At 47.7% G+C, this 21,488-nt stretch overlaps 1 protein-coding gene across 2 annotated transcripts in view; it reads left to right on the top strand.

The window, feature by feature from the left end:
* LOC144497837 (tektin-like protein 1) overlaps positions 1 to 15,952 on the top strand; it is a 35,456-nt gene extending 19,504 nt beyond the window's left edge. For both annotated transcript variants that reach the window (XM_078219278.1, XM_078219279.1), the window contains exons 5-8: positions 8,035 to 8,201; positions 10,241 to 10,336; positions 13,060 to 13,173; positions 15,658 to 15,952. In XM_078219278.1, the coding sequence (XP_078075404.1) occupies positions 8,035 to 8,201; positions 10,241 to 10,336; positions 13,060 to 13,173; positions 15,658 to 15,858 (578 nt within the window). In that variant the 3' untranslated portion in view covers positions 15,859 to 15,952. The remainder of the gene's footprint in view (positions 1 to 8,034; positions 8,202 to 10,240; positions 10,337 to 13,059; positions 13,174 to 15,657) is intronic.
* The last annotated feature ends 5,536 nt before the right edge of the window (positions 15,953 to 21,488 follow it).

The following is a 21,488-nucleotide window of genomic DNA, read 5'->3' as shown; positions in this document are numbered from 1 at the left end:
TGTCAGGGACACCAGTCCATGGGGACACCTGCATCAGAGCGTCAGGGACAGCAGTCCATGGGGATGCCTGTATCACAGTGTCAGAGACACCAGTCCATGGGGACGCCTGTGTCACAGTGTCAGGGACACCAGTCCACGGGGACACGTGTATCACAGTGTCAGGGACAGCAGACCATGGGAATGCCTGTATCACAGTGTCAGGGACACCAGTCAATGGGGATGCCTGTATCCCAGTGTCTGGGTCAGGGACAGCAGTCCATGGGGACGTCTGTATTACAATGTCAGAGACACCAGTCCATGGGGACACCTATATCACAGTGTCAGGGACACCAGTTCATGGGGATGCCTGTCTAAGAGTGTGAGGGGCAACAGTCCAGAGGGGTGCCAGTGTTACAGTGTCAGTGTCACCAGTCCATCAGGATGCCTGTATCACAGTGTCAGAGGGACACCAGTCCCCAGAGAGGCTTGGGAGTTAGGTTCTATGGTGACTATTGTCTATTTTGTGTTGTGGTGTTGTTAGACCAAACCTGTGGGAAGAGGGTGTTTGCGGTGGTATACACTAAACCTGTTGATTACTGGAAATCAAAACACTGAGGCTGCCAACGTGACCAGCAGAGTATTTCCAGCATTTTGTGGCAAGGGACAGAGTTCATTGTTTCAGGTCATGATGACCTCTCATCGGAACATTCTAGCATGTTCAGGTCAGGGACTCAATTGCAGAGGCATTGACGGAAAGGACAAAAGGCTTGCCTTGATACTGATCTTTTCATGACCTTGCGACTTTCCAAAGCACTTTGCAATGAAACCTTTGAAGTGCAGTTGCTGGTAATGTATCAATCGCGGCTGCCAATGTACGCAACGATGTGGAGATGCCGGCGTTGGACTGGGATGAGCACAGTAAGAAGTCTCACAAAACCAGGTTAAAATCCAACAGGTTTATTTGGAATCACGAGCTTTCAGAGCGCTGCTCCTTCCTCAGGTGAATGTACGCAAGCTCCCACAAAATAGCGATGTGACAGTGCTTGTTTTTTTTATGTTGGTTGAAGGATAAATATTGGTCAGAACTGGGCAGGACTCCCCCCACTCCTTTTCAAAGTCCTGCACTGCCATGGGATCTCTCAATCCACATCAGTCTCCCTCCGCACCGCAATAGGAACGTCAGCCCCTGGACTCTGGTGCTCAGGCCTCGGGAGTGGCTCTTGAACCCACAACCTTCTGCCTCAGGGGCCATACACCACTTACTGAATTGAGGCTAACGCACACAAAATGGAACTTTTGGAATGAGGGGCAGAGGATAGCGTGCGGGTGAACCCAGCACACCCGGGTCTGGCACATTGGAAACCCAGTCCATGACTTGGTGTCCAAGCTGTGATTATGGAACCTTTTTAAGGGGGCTGAAAATGCTCTCACTCGCAGCGTCTTACACATCGCTTTTGTTTCTGTTTTAAAACAATGAATCGGGAAATGAAACTTCCTCTGTCCTTCTTCAAAACAGCCAGGCACTCACTCCAATTGCCTTCCTGCACCGAGTAATGCACTAAGGCAGAGCTAGTAATTCCCAGAACAGGTCACTAGTCTGATGCCAAGGGGCTTATAGATTGAGGGGGTGCCACTCCACATCAAGTGTGGCAGACCAGGAGTCTCTCCCGCTCTTAGTGCCAACCATTGCAGATAATGAAGAAAGCAAATGGAATGTTGGCATTTTTAGCTGAAGGAATAGAATATAAAGGTAAGGAAGCATTGCTGTAATTATACAAGGCATTACTGAGACCGCACCTGCAATATTGTGCAGTTTTGGTCCCCTTTTTCGAGGAAAGGTGTAGTGGCATTGGAGGCAGTTCAGAGGAGGTTCACTAGATTGATTCCAGGGATCAGGGGTTTGTCGTGTGAAGGGAGATTGAACAGTTTAGGCCTGTACTCTCTGGAATTTCAAAGAATGAGGGGAGATCAAATTGAGGTAGACAAGATGATAAAAGGTATGGATAAAGTAGACATGGAGCGGATGCTTCCTCTTGTGGGGCATGCTGGGATGAGAGGTCATAGTTTTAGGATAAAGGGTAGCAAACTTAAAACAGAGTTGAGGAGAAACTACTTCTCCCAAAGGGTTGTGAATCTGTGGAATTCGCTACCCCAAAGCGCGGTGGATGCTGGGACAGTGAGTACATTTAAGGAGGAGTTAGACAGATTTTTAATTGGTAATGGGTTGAAGGGTAATGGGGAGAAGGCAGGAAATGGGGATGAGGAGCATATTAGCCAAGATTGAATGGCAGAGCAGACTCAATTGGCTGAATGGCCTAATTCTGCTCCTATATCTTATGAACTTAAAAACTTATGAACATTAGCACCTTTGGAAGGACTTACAGGTTGAGATTCAACCCATTTGACCGCGTTGGGAACGCACCTTTCTTGTTTATCATGTCCTGGGGTGGCACTCGAACCCAGAGCTTCTGATTCACAGGCAGGGACACTAACCCACCGCGCCACAAACCACGCACTCAGTACCTCCCGTCTTCCTGAATTCAGCGAGGCTTGCAAGGATGGGCGTGTAGAGATCTGTAAGCGTCAGTGAGTCATTGAATGGTTACAGCACAGAAGGGGGCAATTCAGCCCATTTGTGTCCGTGCTGGCCCTCTGAAGGAGCAATTCACCTAGTGCCACTCCCCTGCCTTTTCCCCATAGCTCCGCTAACTTTTCAGATAATAATTCAGTCCCCACTTTGAATGCCTCGATTGAACTTCCACCTCTACCACACTCTCAGCAGCGCATTCCGGATCCTAACCATTCTCTTTGTGAAAAGGTCCCACCCCCCCACACACCCCAACCCCTCCCACTTCCCCCCCCACCCCCCTCCCCACCCCCACCCCACTTCCTCCCGCCGTGTCGCTATTGCTTCTTTCTCCACTCACCTTAAATCTGCACCCTCTGCTTCTCGATCCCTCCACCAATGGGAACAGTTTCTCCCTATCACTCCGTCCGGATCCGCTCATGATTTTGAACACCTCGATCAAAATTCCTTTCAACCTTCTCTTCTCCCAAGAGTTTAAAGTTTATTTATTAGTGTCACAAGTAGGCTTACGTTAACACTGCAATGAAGTTACTGTGAAAATCCCCTAGTCGCCAGACTCCGGCACCTGTTCAGGTACACTGAGGGAGAATTTAGCATGGCTAATGCACCTAACCAGCATGTCTTTCGGACTGTGGGAGGAAACTGGAGCACCCGGAGGAAACCCACACAGACACCCCCACAGGGAAAGCGCAGGCTCCTCGCAGACAGTGACCCAAGCTGGGAATCGAACCTGGGTCCCTGGCGCTGTGAGGCAGCAGTGCTAACCACTGTCTCACCGTGCTGCCCAGTAGAGGGCCTGTTTCTCCAATCTATCCACGTGACTAATGATCCTTATCCCTGGGACCGGACTGCACTCTCACCAAGGCTTTCACATTCTTCCTAATGTGCAGCTCCTAGAGATAGTCTCAGCCCTCCAGCTGAGGTCAGCCAAGTGTTTTGTATGGTGACATCTTTAATAAGAATAAACCAACTTGCATTTTGTGGGATTATGGAGTATTTCAGCTGGATGCCAGAGACATTGAGAAGGTAGTGGTGAGTTGCCTTCTTGGAACAGTCCTTGAGGTGTAGGTACACCCACAGTGCTGTTGGAGAGGGAGTTCCAGGATTTTGACCCAGAGGCAGTGAAGGAACGACCGATATATTTCCAAGTCAGGATGGTGAATGAGGAACCTCCAGATGGTGGCGTTCCCATGTGTCTGCTGCTCTTGTCTTTCTAGAGGGCAGTGGTGTGGGTTTGGAAGGCCTTTTTTGCAATAATAATCAGAATGAAATGGTATGCGAGTGCTGCAATCCTTGAAGTCCTGGAGCTCTCCAATTAGACCCACTGCCTTGCTCTTTCCCCATAGGCCTGCTTGTTTTCCACTAACAAGTACATCTCCAGTTCCCTGTGGAAGGTTACTGTTGATTCTACTTTCACTTTCTATTCAGGCATTATATTTCAGATCACATCTAATTATTTCATAAACGAAAATTCCCCTTGGCTCCCTCTTGGTATTCTTGTCAAATACCTTAAATCTCCGCCACTCCTCTGTTTACTGATTCTCCAGCCGCAGTTTTGATCTTATTTACTTTGTCAAAACTTTTCACAATTACGCTAGTTTCATTGAAAAGATGTCAGCTTCGTTGGCTGGGACAGCATTTATTGCCCATCCCTAATTGCCCCTTGAGAAGATGGTGGTGAGCCCCCTTCTTGAACCGCTGCGGTCAGTCACTGAGATATAGGTACACCCACAGTGCTGTTAGTGAGGGAGTTCCAGGATTTTGACCCAGTGACAGTGAAGGAATGGCCAATATATTTCCAAGTCAGGATGGTGAGTGGCTTGGAGGGGAACCTCCAGGTGGTGGTGTTCCCCGGTATCTGCTGCCCTTGTCCTTCTAGATGGTAGTGGTGTGGGTTTGGAAAGTGCTGCCTAAGGAGCCTTGGTGATGCGGTGCATCTTGTAGATGGTACACACAGCTACCACTGTGCATCGATGGTGGAGAAAGTGAATGTTTGTGGATGAGGTGCCAATCAAGTGGGCTGTTTTTGTCCTGGATGGTGTCGAGCTTCTTGAGTGTTGTTGGAGCTGCACTCATCCAGGCAAGTGGAGAGTATTCCATCACACTCCTGACTTAAGCCTGGTAAACAAGGCCTGGGTGGACAAGCTGTGGGGAGTCAGGAGGTGAGTTATTTGCTGGAAGATTCCAAACTATGACCTACTCTTTCAGCTGCGGTATTTATGTGGCTAGTCCAGTTCAGTTTCTGGTCAATGGTAGCCGCCAGGATGTTGATAGTGGATATAATGACTTCAATCAAGCTATTGAGGTTGGCCTATTGGAATATGAACTCCTTGATTAAGGAATCAAATGATGGACCAATCAGGGAGTCTTTTCCTTGTATTTAACCGAGAATGCCAGTTCCTCTGGGACTCCAGGAGGTAATCTGCTGACTGATAGCAGTCTGTGTACTGCTGTTGGAATTGTAAATAAAGGGATTTTGGTGAAGGGGCTTACAGTGGGCGTTTCAGTGATGGTAATGCCATTGAATGTCAAGGGGCAATGGTTAGATCCTGCCTTGTTGGAGATGGTCATTGTCTGGCACTTGTGTGGTGTGAATATTATTTGCCACTCGTCCAGGCCTTGCTGCGTTTGGACATAGATTGCTTCAGTAACAGGATAAAGGATACTCGGGACCCTCAGTGGGATCATCTCATGTTTGTGCTGTTAACCCAAAAAAGATGAACTGACACAGGGGACTGAATAATGACAGTTCTCTTGGGAAAAAGGGAAGCAGCTTCCATAACCTCACCTCCCAAAGCACTTACCAGCTAATTAAGGACAGCACTTACTGAAATGTAGGCAGTCAATTTAGACACAGGAAGTTCCCAGAGGTGGGCAATATGATGTTGACCAGAGCAGCTGGGTTGACAATGTTGGTTGAGGGATAAAAATTACTAGCGGGGGACGCCCATACCCTTCTTCGAAATGGTGCCAAGTTATCTCTTGCATACCCGGGGGGGGGTGGCAGGGGGGGCAGATAGGTTTGACTTCTTATCCAACAGACGCGATCCAGCAGTCTGTTGAGTCACACTTTATGGGAACATTGGAGCAGAGGCAGCACGGTGGCACAGCAGTCAGCACTGCTGCCTCACAGCGCCAGGGACCCGGGTTCAATTCCTGCCTTGGGTCACTGTCTGTGTGGAGTTTGCACGTTCTCCCCATGTCTGCGTGGGTTTCCTCCCAACGCTCCGGTTTCCTCCCACAGTCCAAAGATGTGTGGGTTAGGTTGATTGGCTATGCTAAATTGATCCTAGTGTCAGGGTAAAGACATGGGGTTACGGGCATAGGGCCTGGGTGGGATTGTGATCGGTGCAGACTCGATGGGCCGAATAGTCTCCTTCTGCACTATAGGGATTCTAGGATTCTATGAGGAGTATGCCATTCGGCCCCTCGAGCCTACTCCGCCATTTAGCAAGTTTATGGTAAATCTACCTCAGCACCATCTTCCTGCACTATTCCTTATCCCTTAATGTCATTGGTGTCGAGAAATATATCATAGAATCATAGAGTGCCTACAGTGCAAAAGGAGGCTATTCAGCCCATCGAGCCTGCACCAGCTCTCTGACAGAATATCTTACCCAGCCATTTCCCCCAAACTGCCCCCGTAACCCTGCACATTTCCCATGGCTAATCCATCCAACCTGCACATCCTGGGACACTAAGGGGCAATTTAGCGTGGCCAATCCACCTAACCTGCACATCTTTGGACTGTGGGAGGAAACCGGAGCACCCGGAGGAAACCCACGCAGACACGGGGAGAATGTGCAAACTCCACACAGTCACCCAAGCTGGGAATTGAACCTGGGTCCCTGGTGGTGTGAGGCAGCAGTGCTATCCACTGTGCCACTTGATGTCTGCTTTGAACATACTCAAAGACTGAGTCTCCATAGCCCCCTCTGGGGTAGAGAATTCCAAAGATTCACCTCCCCCCTGCCTGAAGAAATTCCTCCTCCCCTCAATCGTAAATGGCCTACCTCTTAATCTGAGACTGTGCCCCCCGGTTCTGGAATCCCCTAACCTGGGGAACCATCCTTCTTGCATCTGCCTTGTTGAGCCCGGGTGCTTTCTAATTACAGGCAGTACTCGGGCTTGCAACACGTGGGATCCTGAAAAGCATGTCTTAGTTCAAAAAGTCATAAGTCAGAACCAGTTTTCCCATCAGAACAGCGTTGGAAATGGGGGATTGGTTCCAGAAGCAAGGCCCAATACTCTATTTTCACCAAGATAACCAAGAGTTTTATACTCAATCAATGATATACAATATGGCAACATTGATGTACTTATGTTGCAAATGGCAATCATGCTGAGATTGAAAAATCACATGAAAAATACATGTCGAAATCTAGCACTGTATTTTACCTTGAGTCAGGGAACTAGGCGGTTCAAAATGTTGGTGCACACTTTGAACTTTTGAACTTGTTCATTGGCGTGGCGTCGGAACGAACATTATAAAGTCAAAACTAATGTCAGAAAGTGTGGGCAGCACAGCGGCACTGTGAGGCACTGCTGCCTCACAGCGCCAGGGACCTGGGTTTAATACTGGACTTGGGTGACTGTCTGTGTGGAGTCTGTATATCCTCCCCGTGTCTACGTGGATTTCTTCCGGGTGCTCTGGTTTCTTCCCACACTCCAAAGATATGCAGGTTAGGTGGATTGACCATGGTAAATTGAATCTTAGGATCCGAGTATGTGTAGGTTAGGGGGATTAGCAGAGTAAATCTGTAGGGTGACAGAGATAGGGCAGGGGAAGGCTTGGATAAGATGCTTTGTCAGAGAGTCGGTGCAGACTTGATGGGTTGAATGGTCTCCTTCTGCACTGCAGGGGTTCTGTGAAAGTCAAAACACTGTTGCAAGTGCCATTTGTCGTAACTCGAATGTCGTAAAGTTGAGGATTGCCTGTTCGTGGTTAAGCACTGTGCCCAATAACCTATTACCTACTGTGTACATGCTCTCGATACATCAGCCCATTTATTGGAGTCAGCTGTGGGGTCAAACCTAACTCCAGAGACTTGAGACAAAGTCTAGGCTGACTCTGCAATGAGGCACTGAAGGGAGTGCTGCATTGCCTCGGACAATGAACACTCACCTGATGAAGGAGCAGCGCTCCAAAAGATTGTGATTCCAAAAAACCTGTTGGACTTTAACCTGTTGTTGTCAGACTTCTTACGAGGTAATGCGAAGAAACCAGGCCCTGAAGGTTTCTTTGCTTGTGAGTAGACTGATGTTTTTACCATGGGGTGTTGCAGTAGCCATATTGGCAAGCTCAATAAAGGGAAGTCGTGGCAAATCCTGGCCCTTGAACCTGCATTGAGGGTGAAGGACAGTGAGCAACCTGAGAAAAAAATCCTAACTCTGCTTGCCCGCACGTCCGGGCACTGTTGGCACGACCCGCGAGCCGGAGTAATGACCAAATCTCATTTTGTCAACAGCCTGCGACACGGCAATGAACAACGCCAAAAGGATCATCAGCAAGTCCAAGATTCTGCGGGAGAAGAGCAACAAACTCATCGAGGAAGCAATTGCCATCATTAAAGGCGCGCAGAAATCGGTCAATGATGGGCTGATTCAGAAAATGGCAGAGAACGTGGCCATGACGGTAGGAACCAGTTTACCACAGAATATCTTGGGGTTTTTTTTTCTGTAACCCCCGTGCGCTCTTCTTTCCCTCTCAATGGGCGGGATTTTCTGGCCGCGCTCACCCCAAGGCCAGAAATTCCCACCCAAGGTCAACGGACCTTAGCATGGTTCCCCCTCCCGCCCGCTACGATTCCCCGTGGTGAGCGGGATGGGAAAATTCCACCCTCTCTCCTTTTCTTTTCCTGTACAGCGCCAGTTGGGACCTCAGGATGTCCCAAAAGTGCCAAAGTACTTTTAGATGGATATGGTCACTGCCCCTTCTCAATGTTCTCTACAAACTTTAACTCTTATAAAATAAAATAAGGGGCACTTAATTTGGGGTTGATGGGGGCTGGATATTTTTCTGGTGGCTGTGTGTGTGGGTCAGTGATGCAACCACGTGGAAGAAAACAAAAGGACGATAGCGAGGAGAGACTCCCAGGCTCAGGCTCCTACAGGCTGTCGATGCAATAAACGATGAAGAATGTCCCATACGAGACTCGGGACTAATGTCAAAATGAAGGATGATCCCTTAAAATACTGGTCAGTTGGTTCCCGTGCAGGCCACGCACAAATCGGCCTCTTTAAATTACCTTGCGTGTGTGTGACCCCATGTAAAGAATTTAAAGGGTCCACACACTTAAATAAATAAGCAGCACACTGCGCGAAAGGAGTTAGAGGGCAGTCAATGGCGAACGTGGTTGCCAATATGTGTGCAGCAAGATCCCATAAACAACAATGCAATAATGGCCAGTACCAAACTTTGGCAGATAGGGACTGAGCAAAGAGAGCTGGTATGAACCAGTGAAAAGTAAGTCGCATCACGTCCAATGAACCAGATTGAATCCCTAGTGGAATTAATTCAGTGTGGGAGATATGGGATGTTATATATGTGGACTTCCAGAAGGCATCCGCTAAGCTTTCACTTAAACAATAAGAATACCGGTTTTGTGATGATTGAGGGGTGAATGTTGGCCCAGGACGCTGAGGAGATCTTGCTTGCTCCTCATCAAAATAGTGCCAAGGGATCTTTTGGGATCACCTGAGAGAGCAGACCGGACTGAAGTTGAACATTTCACGCAAAAGAGGGCACCAGCAGAATTGTAGTACTCCTTCAGTAGGCCTCTGGCAGAGGCTGGCCACTATTAAGTATCAAACGTTACAGGAATGGGGAGTTGTATTGATAGCCTTCTGACTTGGAGGTGAGAGACTGGGCTGTGATGGTGGGTGATGTGGACAGAGCAGTTGACACCCCATGATGCATATTAAAGCAAAGTACTGCGGATGCTGGAATCTGAAACCAAAACAGAGAATTCTGGAAAATCTCAGCAGGTCTGACAACATCCGTGGAGAGAGAATAGAGCCGACGTTTCGAGGAAGAGCTGAAGATAAGGAAAATAGGACAAGATTTATATGTGAGGGTGGGGTGGGAGCTGTAGTTGATAAGAATTGCATAAACAAAAGGAGAAAGGGAATGTAAATGGTGATGATGAAGGCTAGGAATGATGCTAATAGTGTCCCTTAAGAGATTGGAATGTGTAAATGACAGAGCAAAAGTTCAGAGTGTAGGAATGTGGCAAATGGCCTGAGTGGGATGGGGGAGAAGGGGGAAGGAAACAAGATGGAAAATGAGATTTTAGAAGTGGAAAAATAAAAACAAGAATATAGAGTAATAAAAAATGGATAAATGAGATGAAAGGAAGAAATAAAATAAATGGAAATAGACTGGATGTGGAGGGCAGATGCTCTGAAGTTGTTGAACTCGATGTTCAGTCCGGAAGGTTGTAAAGTGCCTAATCGGAAGATGAGGTGCTGATACTCCAGTTTACGTGACATATTCTGTGCGCTTTATTGCATAATGCATCTGTCAGTCTAAAACAGCCCATCCTTAACCTATTAGCATCAGTACCATATCTGTGAGTAAACCTGAGCTGAGGGTGAAACTAACATTACAATGGTTTCTCGGCTGGGCTGCAGTGGCTAAATCCTGTTCATTTTGCGTCATTCTCTCTCTTTCAGCAACACATGGAAGTCGGCGCCGGGGAGACAAGGGCCGCCATTAATCGAACACAACGCTGGTACGATGAGATGGAATTGGCAAATGGCATAATTCTGGTAGGTTGGAAGCGGTGCCAGCTATTGGGAACCCTGCGGAGGCTGGTGGGTTCAGAGGATGGTGAAATCTGACCCAGGAAAGACACCATGGCCAGGAGATCCACAAGGAGCATATTGAGCCTGGGTGTCACTGCCTCCACCCCCCAGATGACTTATGACCACTGATCAAATTGCCGCATTCTTAACAGGTACATATTCTTCAACATCAATTACTCCCCATCATTCGCCACTCACCCACTTAGGGACCGTGACCCAATTTAATTGGACATGTCAGTTTGACCACAAACTGAACAACCAGGCTTCCTCTCATTCATGTGATCTCCGGCCAAGAGGATTGGCTGCATTGCTGGTTTCCTTGCGAACGTCATTAAAAGAAAATGGCCTCTTTGAGTGAGTGTTAGTGGATTAATTCTATCTCGTTCCTGCCCCCTCTGATATTTACAAAAGCAAATACTTTCCAGGAGGTGGGACTGGATTTTAATCAGTTATTAAAATGTATTGGTGGGGTATGTGCGTCACTGGTAAAGTTGCCCACGCCTCATTGCACCTTGGGAAGGTGGTGGTGAGCCGCCCTCTTGGACTGCTGCAGTCCCTGTGGTGCATATGTTATGATCCCAGGTGACGGACAAGTCAGATCCCAGATGGGAACCTGGCTGGATAGATCTTAACTTTAATTTTGTTTAGATATGTAGATGAATAAAGTCACCGGACGCCAATTAACTTTTAACAAACAAATAAAATGTTAATTGAATAAGAAAAAGATGAACTATAATACATTACATTTTCGCCCCAACTATACCTTTGCAGTTACACATAGATTTATAAGGATAACACAAGTTATTACATGCTAATGTTTTCAATAAGTACATAGCTCGTGTAAACCAGTAGGCGAAATGTGGTCAGATACACCACACACTGAAACCAAACAATAGATACCAGCTAATACAACTTCTATCTCACTAGATCTCTGGCTTTCACATGAGAGTCTCCAAACTTCACTCTTGCAGAGAACAGTTTGGAATCTTTTCCCAAACAAAGGTTTCTCTTGATTGCCTTCACCAAGGATCCACATCCAGGATTTCAACCTCTCCTTTCCATATTCCTCTGCCTTGGATTGCCAAGTGCACTGAAGCTTTCACACAATCTCTAAGGTACTGAACCAAAGCAACAGAAAGTCACTTCTTTGCAGGTTGTATTAAGGTGTCACCAAAGTTAGGATCATCTTGGATATCTGGCTTCTCAAGAGTCAACTTTAAATCTGCTTTATGCAACCGTCCTTTAATTCAGAGCCCTTTCTCTGCTCTTTGCTTGAACTGCACGGAACAGGATCATGTACCTTTAACTTCACAGTCCTCCTGGAACCTTCCTGTGTTCCATTCCTTAGTTTCTCGGACTTTCTGTTCTTTAGCTTCTGGGACTTGCTTTCTGCTCCTCTGAATTACCATGCCTGTTCTGGCAGTTTCTGTGGGATCCTTCTTGCCTCTGGGTAACCTGGTTCCAAATTGGAAACTCATGCTTATACTTTTCAGTGTGAGTCTGTGGTTGCTCAGCAACAGTTTAGTTTCTTTTTAAACCAAACAATTGCTTTTAGGTCATTAAAACCCCCATTACAATGCAGGCAAAGATTAAAGTGAAACTAAACTTATAAACTTGTCGGCACCTTTGCTTAGCATGCAACTAAACTTGAAATTTTAACCCTTTCTTAGCACACAAATGTCGAACACTAGGGGCAGGCACTTAACGTGAGAGGGGGAAAGTTCAAATGGGATGTGAGGGTCAAATCTTTTACAGGGAGTGGTCGGTGTCTGGAACGCGCTGCCAGGGGTGGTGGAGGCAGATATGATAGGGGCGTTTAAGGGGCTTTTAGACAAGCACATGATTATGCAAGGAATAGAGGGATACGGACCAAGGGCAGGCAGAAGGGATTAGTTTAATTTGGTGTCAGGTTCAGCGCAACATGATGGGCTGAAGGGCCTGTTCCTGTGCTATACTTTCTACGTTCTAAATACGGAAACACAAATTAAGCTTAAGTTTATACCTTATTCCCAAAAGACACAATACAAATATAAATGACTTAAATTAGCTCAATTTGCTGACTCAAGGTACACTCATGGTCCAGTTAGGAAGGGAGTTCCAGGACTTTAACCATGGAACAACAGGTGCTGTGATATGGTTCCATGTCATGATGGTGCGTGACTTTAGTGGTGGTGCTGCTGTTCCCATACACCTGCGATGTGGCAGAGTGGTTAGCACTGCTGCCCCACAGCGCCAGGGACCCGGGTTCAATTCCGGCCTCGGGTCACTGTCTGTGCGGAGTCTGCACATTCTCCCCGTGTCTGCGTGGGTTTCCTCCGGGTGCTCCGGTTTCCTCCCACACTCCAAAGATATGCAGGTTAGGTGGATTGGCCGTGCTAAATTGCCCCTTAGTGTCCAAAGATGTGCAGGTTAGGTGGATTGGCCATGGTATATGTGTGGGGTTACAGGGATAGGGCGGGGGAAAGGACATGGGTAAGGTATCCTGTCAGAGAGAGTCGGTGAGGACGTGATGGACCGAATGGCCTCCGTCTGCACTTAAGGATTTGATGATTTCCCCCGCTAAGCGGTAGCGGTCACGGGCTTGGGTGAAAGAGCAGCAATAGAAATGTGGGCCGACTTCACGTCTCCTTTGGTCCTTCTGGAAGGTTGGAATTAAATGCAAGTTTTCTTTTCCCATTGTCCATCAGGGCCCGGAGAGCAGCAAGTACCTAATGACACGGGAACGCCTGGACAGGCCTCTGGTGAAGGTTTACCAGCGTCACCCGGCAACCCAACTGCCTGAGGCAGCGACGCTAGTCAAGGTCGGTAAGCAGTGAGGTGAACAAATTAGAACACTACCCAGCAAGGGTTACTAAGGGTCAGCTGAGAATTCCTAAGACATGTTGCATTTTTGTTAGACTAAGCTATTGAAGGAATTAGGGAAGAAAAGATAATGATCTGATTAGATGAAATTGAATAGTGGACCAGTCACAAAGGGCTGAACAACCCTCTCATTCCTATTCTTGGGCCATAAAGATGAAAGTCTAGTTTACTTTGTGCAGCGAAGGTTCCTCAGACTGATTCCTGGGGCAGCAGCATTGTCATGTGAGGAGAGATTGGGTCGACTTGGCCTGAATTCACTGGAATTTAGGAGAATGAGGGGGGATCTGACTGAAACATATCAAATTCTGATAGGGTCTGGACAGACTGGATGCAGAGATGTTGTTTCTTCTGGCTGGTGGGGGGGGGGGCGGGTGGGGGAGAGTCTAGGACAAGGGGTCACAGTCTCGGGATACAGGGGAGGCCATTCAGGACTGAGATGTGGAGAAACATCTTTACTCAGAGGGTGGTGAACCTGTGGATTTCTCTTCCACAGAAAGCTGTTGGGGCCAGTTTTATAGATATGTTCGAGAGGGAGCTGGACGTGGCCCTTGCGGCTAAAGGGATCAAGGGGTATGGAGAGAAAGCAGCAGTGGGGTACTGAAAGTGCGTGACCAATCATGATCACGGCAGCACAGTGGATAGCACTGCTGCTTCACAGCTCCAGGGACCTGGGTTCGATTCCTGGCTTGGGTCACTGTCTGTATGGAGTTTGCACATTCTCCTCGTGTCTGCGTGGGTTTCCTCTGGGTGCTCCGGTTTCCTCCCACAGTTCAAAGATGTGCGGGTTAGGTTGATTGGCCATGCTAAAATTTCCCCTTAGTGTCCTGGGATGCGTAGATTAGAGGGATTCGTGGGTAAAATATGTAGGGATATGGGGGTAGGGCCTGGGTGGGATTGTGGTTGGTGCAGACTCGATGGGCCGAATGGCTTCTTTCTGTACTGTAGGGTTTCTATGATTTCTATGAATAGTGGTGCAGGCTCGAAGGGCCGAATGGCCTACTCTTGCACCTATTGTCTATGTGTCTATGTTTCTATTTCTAAACTAAAGGTGTCCAGGGGCATGGGGAGAGCCTGGGAGGAGTATAACGTTGACATAGAAGATCAGCCATGATTGTAATGGCAGAGCAGGGCCAATGACCTCCTCCTGCTCTTGTGGGGTTTCTATGATTTCTATGATAAGGGGTAAACCTTTTAGGACTGAGGTGAGGAGAAATTTCTTCACCCAGAGGGTGGTGAATGTGTGGAATTCACTCCCACAGAAAGTAGTTGAGGCCAAAACGTTGTCTGATTTCAAGAAGAAATTTGATATAACTCTTGGGCCTAAGAGGATCAAGTGATATGGGGAGAAGGGGGGGATTAGGATATTGAATTTGATGATCATCCATGATCAATATGAATGCTGGAGCAAGCCGCGAATCGAACCCAGGTCCCTGGAGCTGTGAAGCAGCAGTGCTAATCACTGTGCTACCATGCCGCCCTTGGGCATTGCTGGCTGGGCCCAGCATTTATTGCCCATCCCCAATTGCCCTTTGAGCAGGTGGTGGTGAGGGTAGACCGGTGGCACAATGGTTAGCACTGCTGCCTCACAGCGCCAGGGATCCGGGTTCGATTCCTGGCTTGGGTCACTGTCTGTGCGGAGTCTCCACATTCTCCCCGTGTCTGCGTGGGTTTCCTCCGGGTGCTCCGGTTTCCTCCCACAGTCCAAAGATGTGCTGGTTAGGTGAATTGGCCATGCTAAATTTTCCCTCAGTGTACCCGAACAGGCGAGTAGGGGATTTTCACAGTAACTAAATTGCGGTGTGAATGTAAGCCTACTTGTGTAGAATAAATAAAATACTTTAAACTTTAAATCTTGAACCGCTGCAGTCCACGAGGTGTAGGTACACCCACAGTGCTATTGGGGCGATGAAAATATCTATAGGAGGCATCCAAAAGGTGCAAGAACAGATTCACAAGAACGATTCCAAAGCTGAAACAATATCAATCCTAAAAGCCTTATCCTGTCAGCTTGGATCTTGTCTGTCTCTCTTGTGGGGACCATGGATTGGAATCAATTGGAATTTGGTTTTTGGAGCAAGGAATAGATTCAGGTTTGCCTGGTCCTGGCTTTGTAACTTTAAGGATGGAGTAAAAATTAGAGGTATATATTTATCAGATAGGTTTGAAGAGGTGGGGATTCTTTTCTTTTGCAGAGATGGCTAAGGAGTGAGCTGAGGGAGCACCTTAGAATGATGAAGAGATAGGGTGGGTGGTGTAGACGGAGAGAAAACTTTCCCACTTGTGATGGGATGCATTTGAAAAGTTCACATGTGGATATTGAGTGAGGGAAGCTTTGAGTTAAATCCAATCTATTTTGTTTTATCTCACTGCTGCCCCCCCCCCCTCCCCCCCAACACACCACCCTGCCAATTGCCTCCAACTAGGGTATCGGAGTACTGAACGACGCAATGACAGAAACCAGTCGCAACATCGAAATGCTACAGGTAGCAAGAAACCGACTGAATAACAATATTCGTGACAAGAAATCCGGCTATCGCGTGGACGCGGGGATCGTTCGGTTCCGCAGACTGAAAGCACCGTCTGGGGTACTCATAGATGAGACAAAGCCGCTGGGTGGAAAGTAAATGGGGAGGACTTGAGAGATATTGACGTCTGTTTTAAGTGTTTGGCGTCCCTTTTTATGGGCAATAATTAAAATGTTTTAATCACTGGTTCTGTAAATTCTTTGCATTTCGCTTCTGTTCTATGAACTGGGTTGGATTTTGCTAATAGACAACCTTTGGGAGCTTAAGATGGTCGCCACCCTTCCGCTCTGCCCCTTCCCCTCCCTCTCTCCACCCAACCACCCCACCAGACCACCGTCTGGGATGAAGGGCAGTTCGGAATGGGTAATAAATGCTGGCCCGGTCAGCGATGCTGTAAAATGAATTATAAAAAAGGTCTGGCAGCATCTGTTGATAGTCGTGATGTGGAGATGCCGGCGTTGGACTGGGGTAAACACAGTAAGAACTCCCACCCACCTAACGAAGGGGCAGCCTGTTCCGAAAGCTAGTGGCTTTTGCTACCAAATAAACCTGTTGGACTTTAACCTGGTGTTGTGAGACTTCTTGCAACATCTGGGGCGGCACGGTAGCACAGTGGTTAGCACTGCTGCTTCACAGCTCCAGGGTCCCGGGTTCGATTCCCGGCTCGGGTCACTGTCTGTGTGGAGTTTGCACATTCTCCTTGTGTCTGCGTGGGTTTCCTCCGGGTGCTCCGGTTTCCTCCCACAGTCCAAAGATGTGCGGGTTAGGTTGATTGGCCAGGTTGGAAATTGCCCCTTAGAGTCCTGGGATGTGTAGGTTAGAGGGATTAGTGGGTAAAAATATGTGGGGGTAGGGCCTGGGTGGGATTGTGGTCGGTGCAGACTCGATGGGCCGAATGGCCTCCTTCTGCACTGTAGGGTTTCTATGATTCTATGATCTGTTGAAACAGAGAGTTGACGTTTCAGGGAAGGTGAAAGGTAATTAATTCAAAAAGTGGGGCTCAGATGAGGTTCAGAATCTCTTGATGTGATTTTCCTATTTTTTGGATAAATCAAATAAATCAAATCAACTGAGGGACAAATGAAAGGGGCAGCACCTTAAAAGGCAACTGGCTGAAACCAAAAGCAAATCTCAAATGAAACTTAAAACAGTGAACCGAATTGTGATTAACAGGGTCGATAAGGCACTCCGCGGTGCTCACTGGGCACAGAAGGTCTTGGTGTTGCGTAGATTCCGCATGCTCCCTCTCTCGGGACACCAGGCCGTGAACATAGCCATGGTAGAGGGGCAAGTCAAAAGATTGCCTACCTATCTGTCGATTGTGTGATGTGAGCGGCCTCTGCTGGCAGCAGAACCTTACTGCACCTGGTATTCCCTCATCTGAACACTAACCTGATTTGAGTCTGCTTAACTTCTAAGGTCAGGCACTTGCAGACTAGCACAGCAAGGGATTCAAAAAGATTGCCCCCTGGAGTGGCCAACTAATGGTCAGAGGGTGGGCTCATGGTAGCACAGTGGTTAGCACTGCTACCTCACAGCACCAGGGACCAAGGCTCGATTCCCGCCTTGGGTCACTATTCTCCCGTGTCTGCGTGGGTTTCCTCCGGGTGCTCATTTCCTTCCACAGTCCAAAGATGTGTGGGTTAGGTGGATTGGCCATGATAAATTGCCCCTTAGTGTCAGGCGCACGAGTTAGGGTAAATCTATGCGGTTACGGGGATAGGGCCTGGGTCGGTGCTGACTCGATTGGCCGAATGGCCTCCTTCTGCACTGTATAATTCTATGAATCTTCTGTAATTCTATTAAAGATGGGCAGGTCTCTCAAAGCTGGACGGCCAATCAGAGGCCTTCCTGTTTGAAAGCAGAAGCAGGTCGCGATGGAAGTAAGTAGAAGCAAAATACCGCGGATACTGGAAATCTGAAATAAAAACAGAAAATTCTGGAATATACTCAGCAAATCTGGAGAGAGGAACACAGTTAACGTTTCAAATCCAAACAACCCTCTAGAGACCTGAGGAAAGGTGCAAATGTGATGAACTATTAAGTAAGAGAAGTGGGTGGAGAGAGTGGGGCAGAAGAGATGAACAGTGATGGGTTGGGGCAAAGGAGGTATGGACAACTTTGTATTGGGCATAAGACAAAGGGGAGTGTTAATGGTGCCATTCAGGGAGGAAGAATGCTAATAGAGGAGCCGATGGCCTAGTGGTATTATCGCTCGATTATTAATCCAGAAAATGTGAGCTAATATTCTGGGGACGGGTTCGAACCCCACCACAGCAGATGATTGAATTTGAACTTGGATTCAATAAAAAATATCTGGAATTAAGAATCTACTGATGACCATGAAACCATTGTCGATTCTTGGTTCACTCATGTCCCTTTAGGGAAGGAAATCTGCTGTCCTTCCCTGGTCTGGCCTACATGTGACTTCAGAACCACAGCAATGTGGTTAACTCTCAACTGCCATTGGACAACTAGGGATAGGCAATAAATGCTGGCCAGCCAGCGACACCCATGTCCCACAAATGACTTAAGAAAAAAAGGTGAGGTAGCAGAATGTGTAAATGGCAGCAACTGGACAACACAGAGAGATTGCCATAGGGGGAAGGGTGGGGTTATATTGGGGCAGGCCAAGGGAACTGAAAATCAATAAACTACAAAAGGGGAGATCAAGATGGAGGGAAAAGGTCAGAGTTTAAAGTTGGTGAACTCAATGTTGAGTCCAGAAGGCTGTGCCTAATCGGAAGATGAGGTGTTCTTCCAGTTTGCGTTGGGCATTACTGGAACATTGGATCAGGCTGAGGACTGACATGTGGACATGACAGCAAGAGGTAAATAAGGTAGGAGGCGTGTCAAAATGGGGTCGCCATCTCTCTAACTTCTGAAACTTAAAATAAAAGTGCCGTTTCCCCAAGCTGGGCAATTACTATGGGTGAGGGGGGGAAGGGGTTGAAGTTCCTCATCATTGGGTGAACTGGGATGACTAACTCTTATGAGAGTCCATCACGCAAACCAGCTTCCCATCAATTGACTCTGACTACACTTCCCGAGGAAGATGCTAATAGTGGCAAAAGGTGAGATAGAATCATAAAATTCCAACAGAGCAGAAAGAGGCCATTCAGCCCATTGAACCTGCACCAACAACAGTCCCACCCATGCCCTATCCCTGTAAACTCACATATTTACCCTGCTAATCCCCCAGACTTTTAAGGGGCAATTTAGCGTGGCCAATCCACCTAACCCGCACATCACTGGATCGCAGAATTTGAGCAACAAGGGAGAGATGGCCATGTGGGGCTAAGAAAACCAACCCCAGCCTCCCTTCATAGCTGAAACACTCCAGCAGGCAACATTCTGGTGAATTTGGGTGGCACAGTGGTTAGCACTGCTGCCTCACAGCTCCAGGGACCCAGATTCAATTCTGGCCTTGAGTCACTGCCTGTGTGGAATTTGCACGTTCTCCCCGTGTCTGCATGGGTTTCCTCTGGGTGCTCCGGTTTCCTTCCACTATCCAAAGATGTGCAGGTTAGGCGGATTGGCTATGCTAAATTGCCATTTAGTGTCCCAGAATGTGTACGTTAGATGGATTGACCATGGTGGCCACGCTAAATTCTCCTTCAGCGTACCCAAACAAGGCGCCGGAGCGTGGAAACTAGGAGATTTTCACAGTAACTTCATTGCAGTGTTAATGTAAGTCTGCTTGTGACACTAATAAATAAACTAATAAAAAACTTTAAAATAGGATGGGGAGAAGGCCTAGGTAAGATACTCTGTCGCAAAGTTTGTGCAGACTCGATGGGCCGTGTGATCTTTTCTGCACTGTAGGGATTCAATGAATCGGCTCTGCATCCTTTCTAATGCAGTCACATTCTTCCTATTGTGTGGTGACCAGAGGGAGCGCCACTGCTGCTGAGAGACTCCCCTCCCCCCAAGGTAGTTAATAAACTGTCACCTTCTGGAACGTGCAGAGCGAGTGGGATTGCACGTTAACAGGCCTTTAGCATGGTGGCAGGTCGGTGGTGGCCTTCCCATCCCACCTCTGGGAAAATGGCCCAGGGTGGGCTGCGCCACACAAGCCCATGGTGCAAAATTCTGCCGCTGCCTGCCTCTGTTCCTGCCCCATTTCTGGGAGTTATAAAACCAAACCCACATGGGCCTCTCCTCTCCACAGGTTGACCTGCTTAGTATTTCCAGAATTTTCTGCTCTTAATCCCACATTATAAAGACTGTGGCTACATTTCAAAAGTACTGATATAAGAACATAATAGGAACAGGAGTAGGCCATCTAGCCCCTCGAGCCTGCCCCGCCATTCAACAAGATCATGGCTGATCTGAAGCGAATCAGTTCCACTTACCCGCCTGCGCCCCATCCCTTAATTCCCTTATCGATCAGAAATCTATCTACCCGTGATTTAAACATATTCAATGAGGTAGCCTCCACCACTTCAATGGGCAGAGAATTCCAGAGATTCACTACCCTCTGAGAGAAGAAGTTCCCCCATAACTCTGTTCTGAATCGGCCCCCACTTATTTTGAGGCTGTGCCCTCTAGTTCTGGTTTCCCTTCTAAGTGGAAAGAATCTCTCTACCTCTACCCTATCCAGCCCCTTCATTATCTTATATGTCTCTATAAGATCACCCCTCAGCCTTCTAAACTCCAACGAGTACAGACCCAATCTGTTCAATCTCTCCTCATAAGCTACACCCCTCATCTCCGGTATCAACCTGGTGAACCTTCTCTGCACTCCCTCCAAGGCCAATATATCCTTTCGCAAATAAGGGGACCAAAACTGCACACAGTACTCCAGTTACGGCCTCACCAGTGCCTTGTACAGTTGCAGCAAGACCTCCCTGCTTTTATATTCTATCCCCCTCGCGATAAAGGCCAAAATTCCACTCGCCTTCTTGATCACCTGCTGCACCTGCAGACTGAGTTTTTGCGATTTGTGCACAAGGACCCCCAGGTCCCTCTGCACAGTCGCACGATGTAATTTTTCCCCATTTAAATAATATTCCAATTTACTATTATTTCTTCCAAAGTGGATAACCTCACATTTGCTAACGTTATATTCCATCTGCCAGATCCTTGCCCACTCGCTCAGCCTATCCAAATCTCTCTGCAGACTTTCCGCGTCCTCCACGCAATTCGCTTTCCCACTCACCTTCGTGTCATCAGCAAACTTGAATACCCTACACTCAGTCCCCTCCTCCAGATCATCTATGTAAATGGTAAACAATTGAGGCCCCAGCACCGATCCCTGCGGCACGCCACTGGTCACCAACTGCCAACCAGAAAAGCACCCATTTATCCCAACTTTCTGCTTCCTGTTTGCAACATTCCTCAACAACATACTTTATTCACAAGAATTCTGCAAGAGCATTACAATCACTCTGGAATGGCCATCTCACCAAAAGTAATAATATTCAGGTTCTTTACATGCATCAGGTAACATTGTGAGAAACGTTTCAGACATTTAACAATGGTCTTACAAATGTTATTGTTTAAAATGTTATTTTAGAGGTTGTGTACATTGAACAAGTTGCACTCCATGGTGCTTTGAATCGTCCCTAGATGTCCAAGGGGGCGCGATTACAAGTGAAACTTTGGAGCAGCTTGAGAAAGAAGGTGGATCTTGCCACACACGTGTCCGGTTCGTGATCTGCCTGGATTAAAGATGGCGCTGCGCTGTCGCCCCTCGCCTTCAAAGCGCGTGCGCCGTTTCCCATTCG

Source organism: Mustelus asterias, chromosome 8 (assembly GCF_964213995.1).
Source record: "Mustelus asterias chromosome 8, sMusAst1.hap1.1, whole genome shotgun sequence".
NCBI classification, from domain to species: Eukaryota; Metazoa; Chordata; class Chondrichthyes; order Carcharhiniformes; family Triakidae; genus Mustelus; species Mustelus asterias.
The sequence above is the reverse complement of the archived record's forward strand: the minus strand, read 5'-3'. Positions and strand labels throughout refer to the sequence as shown.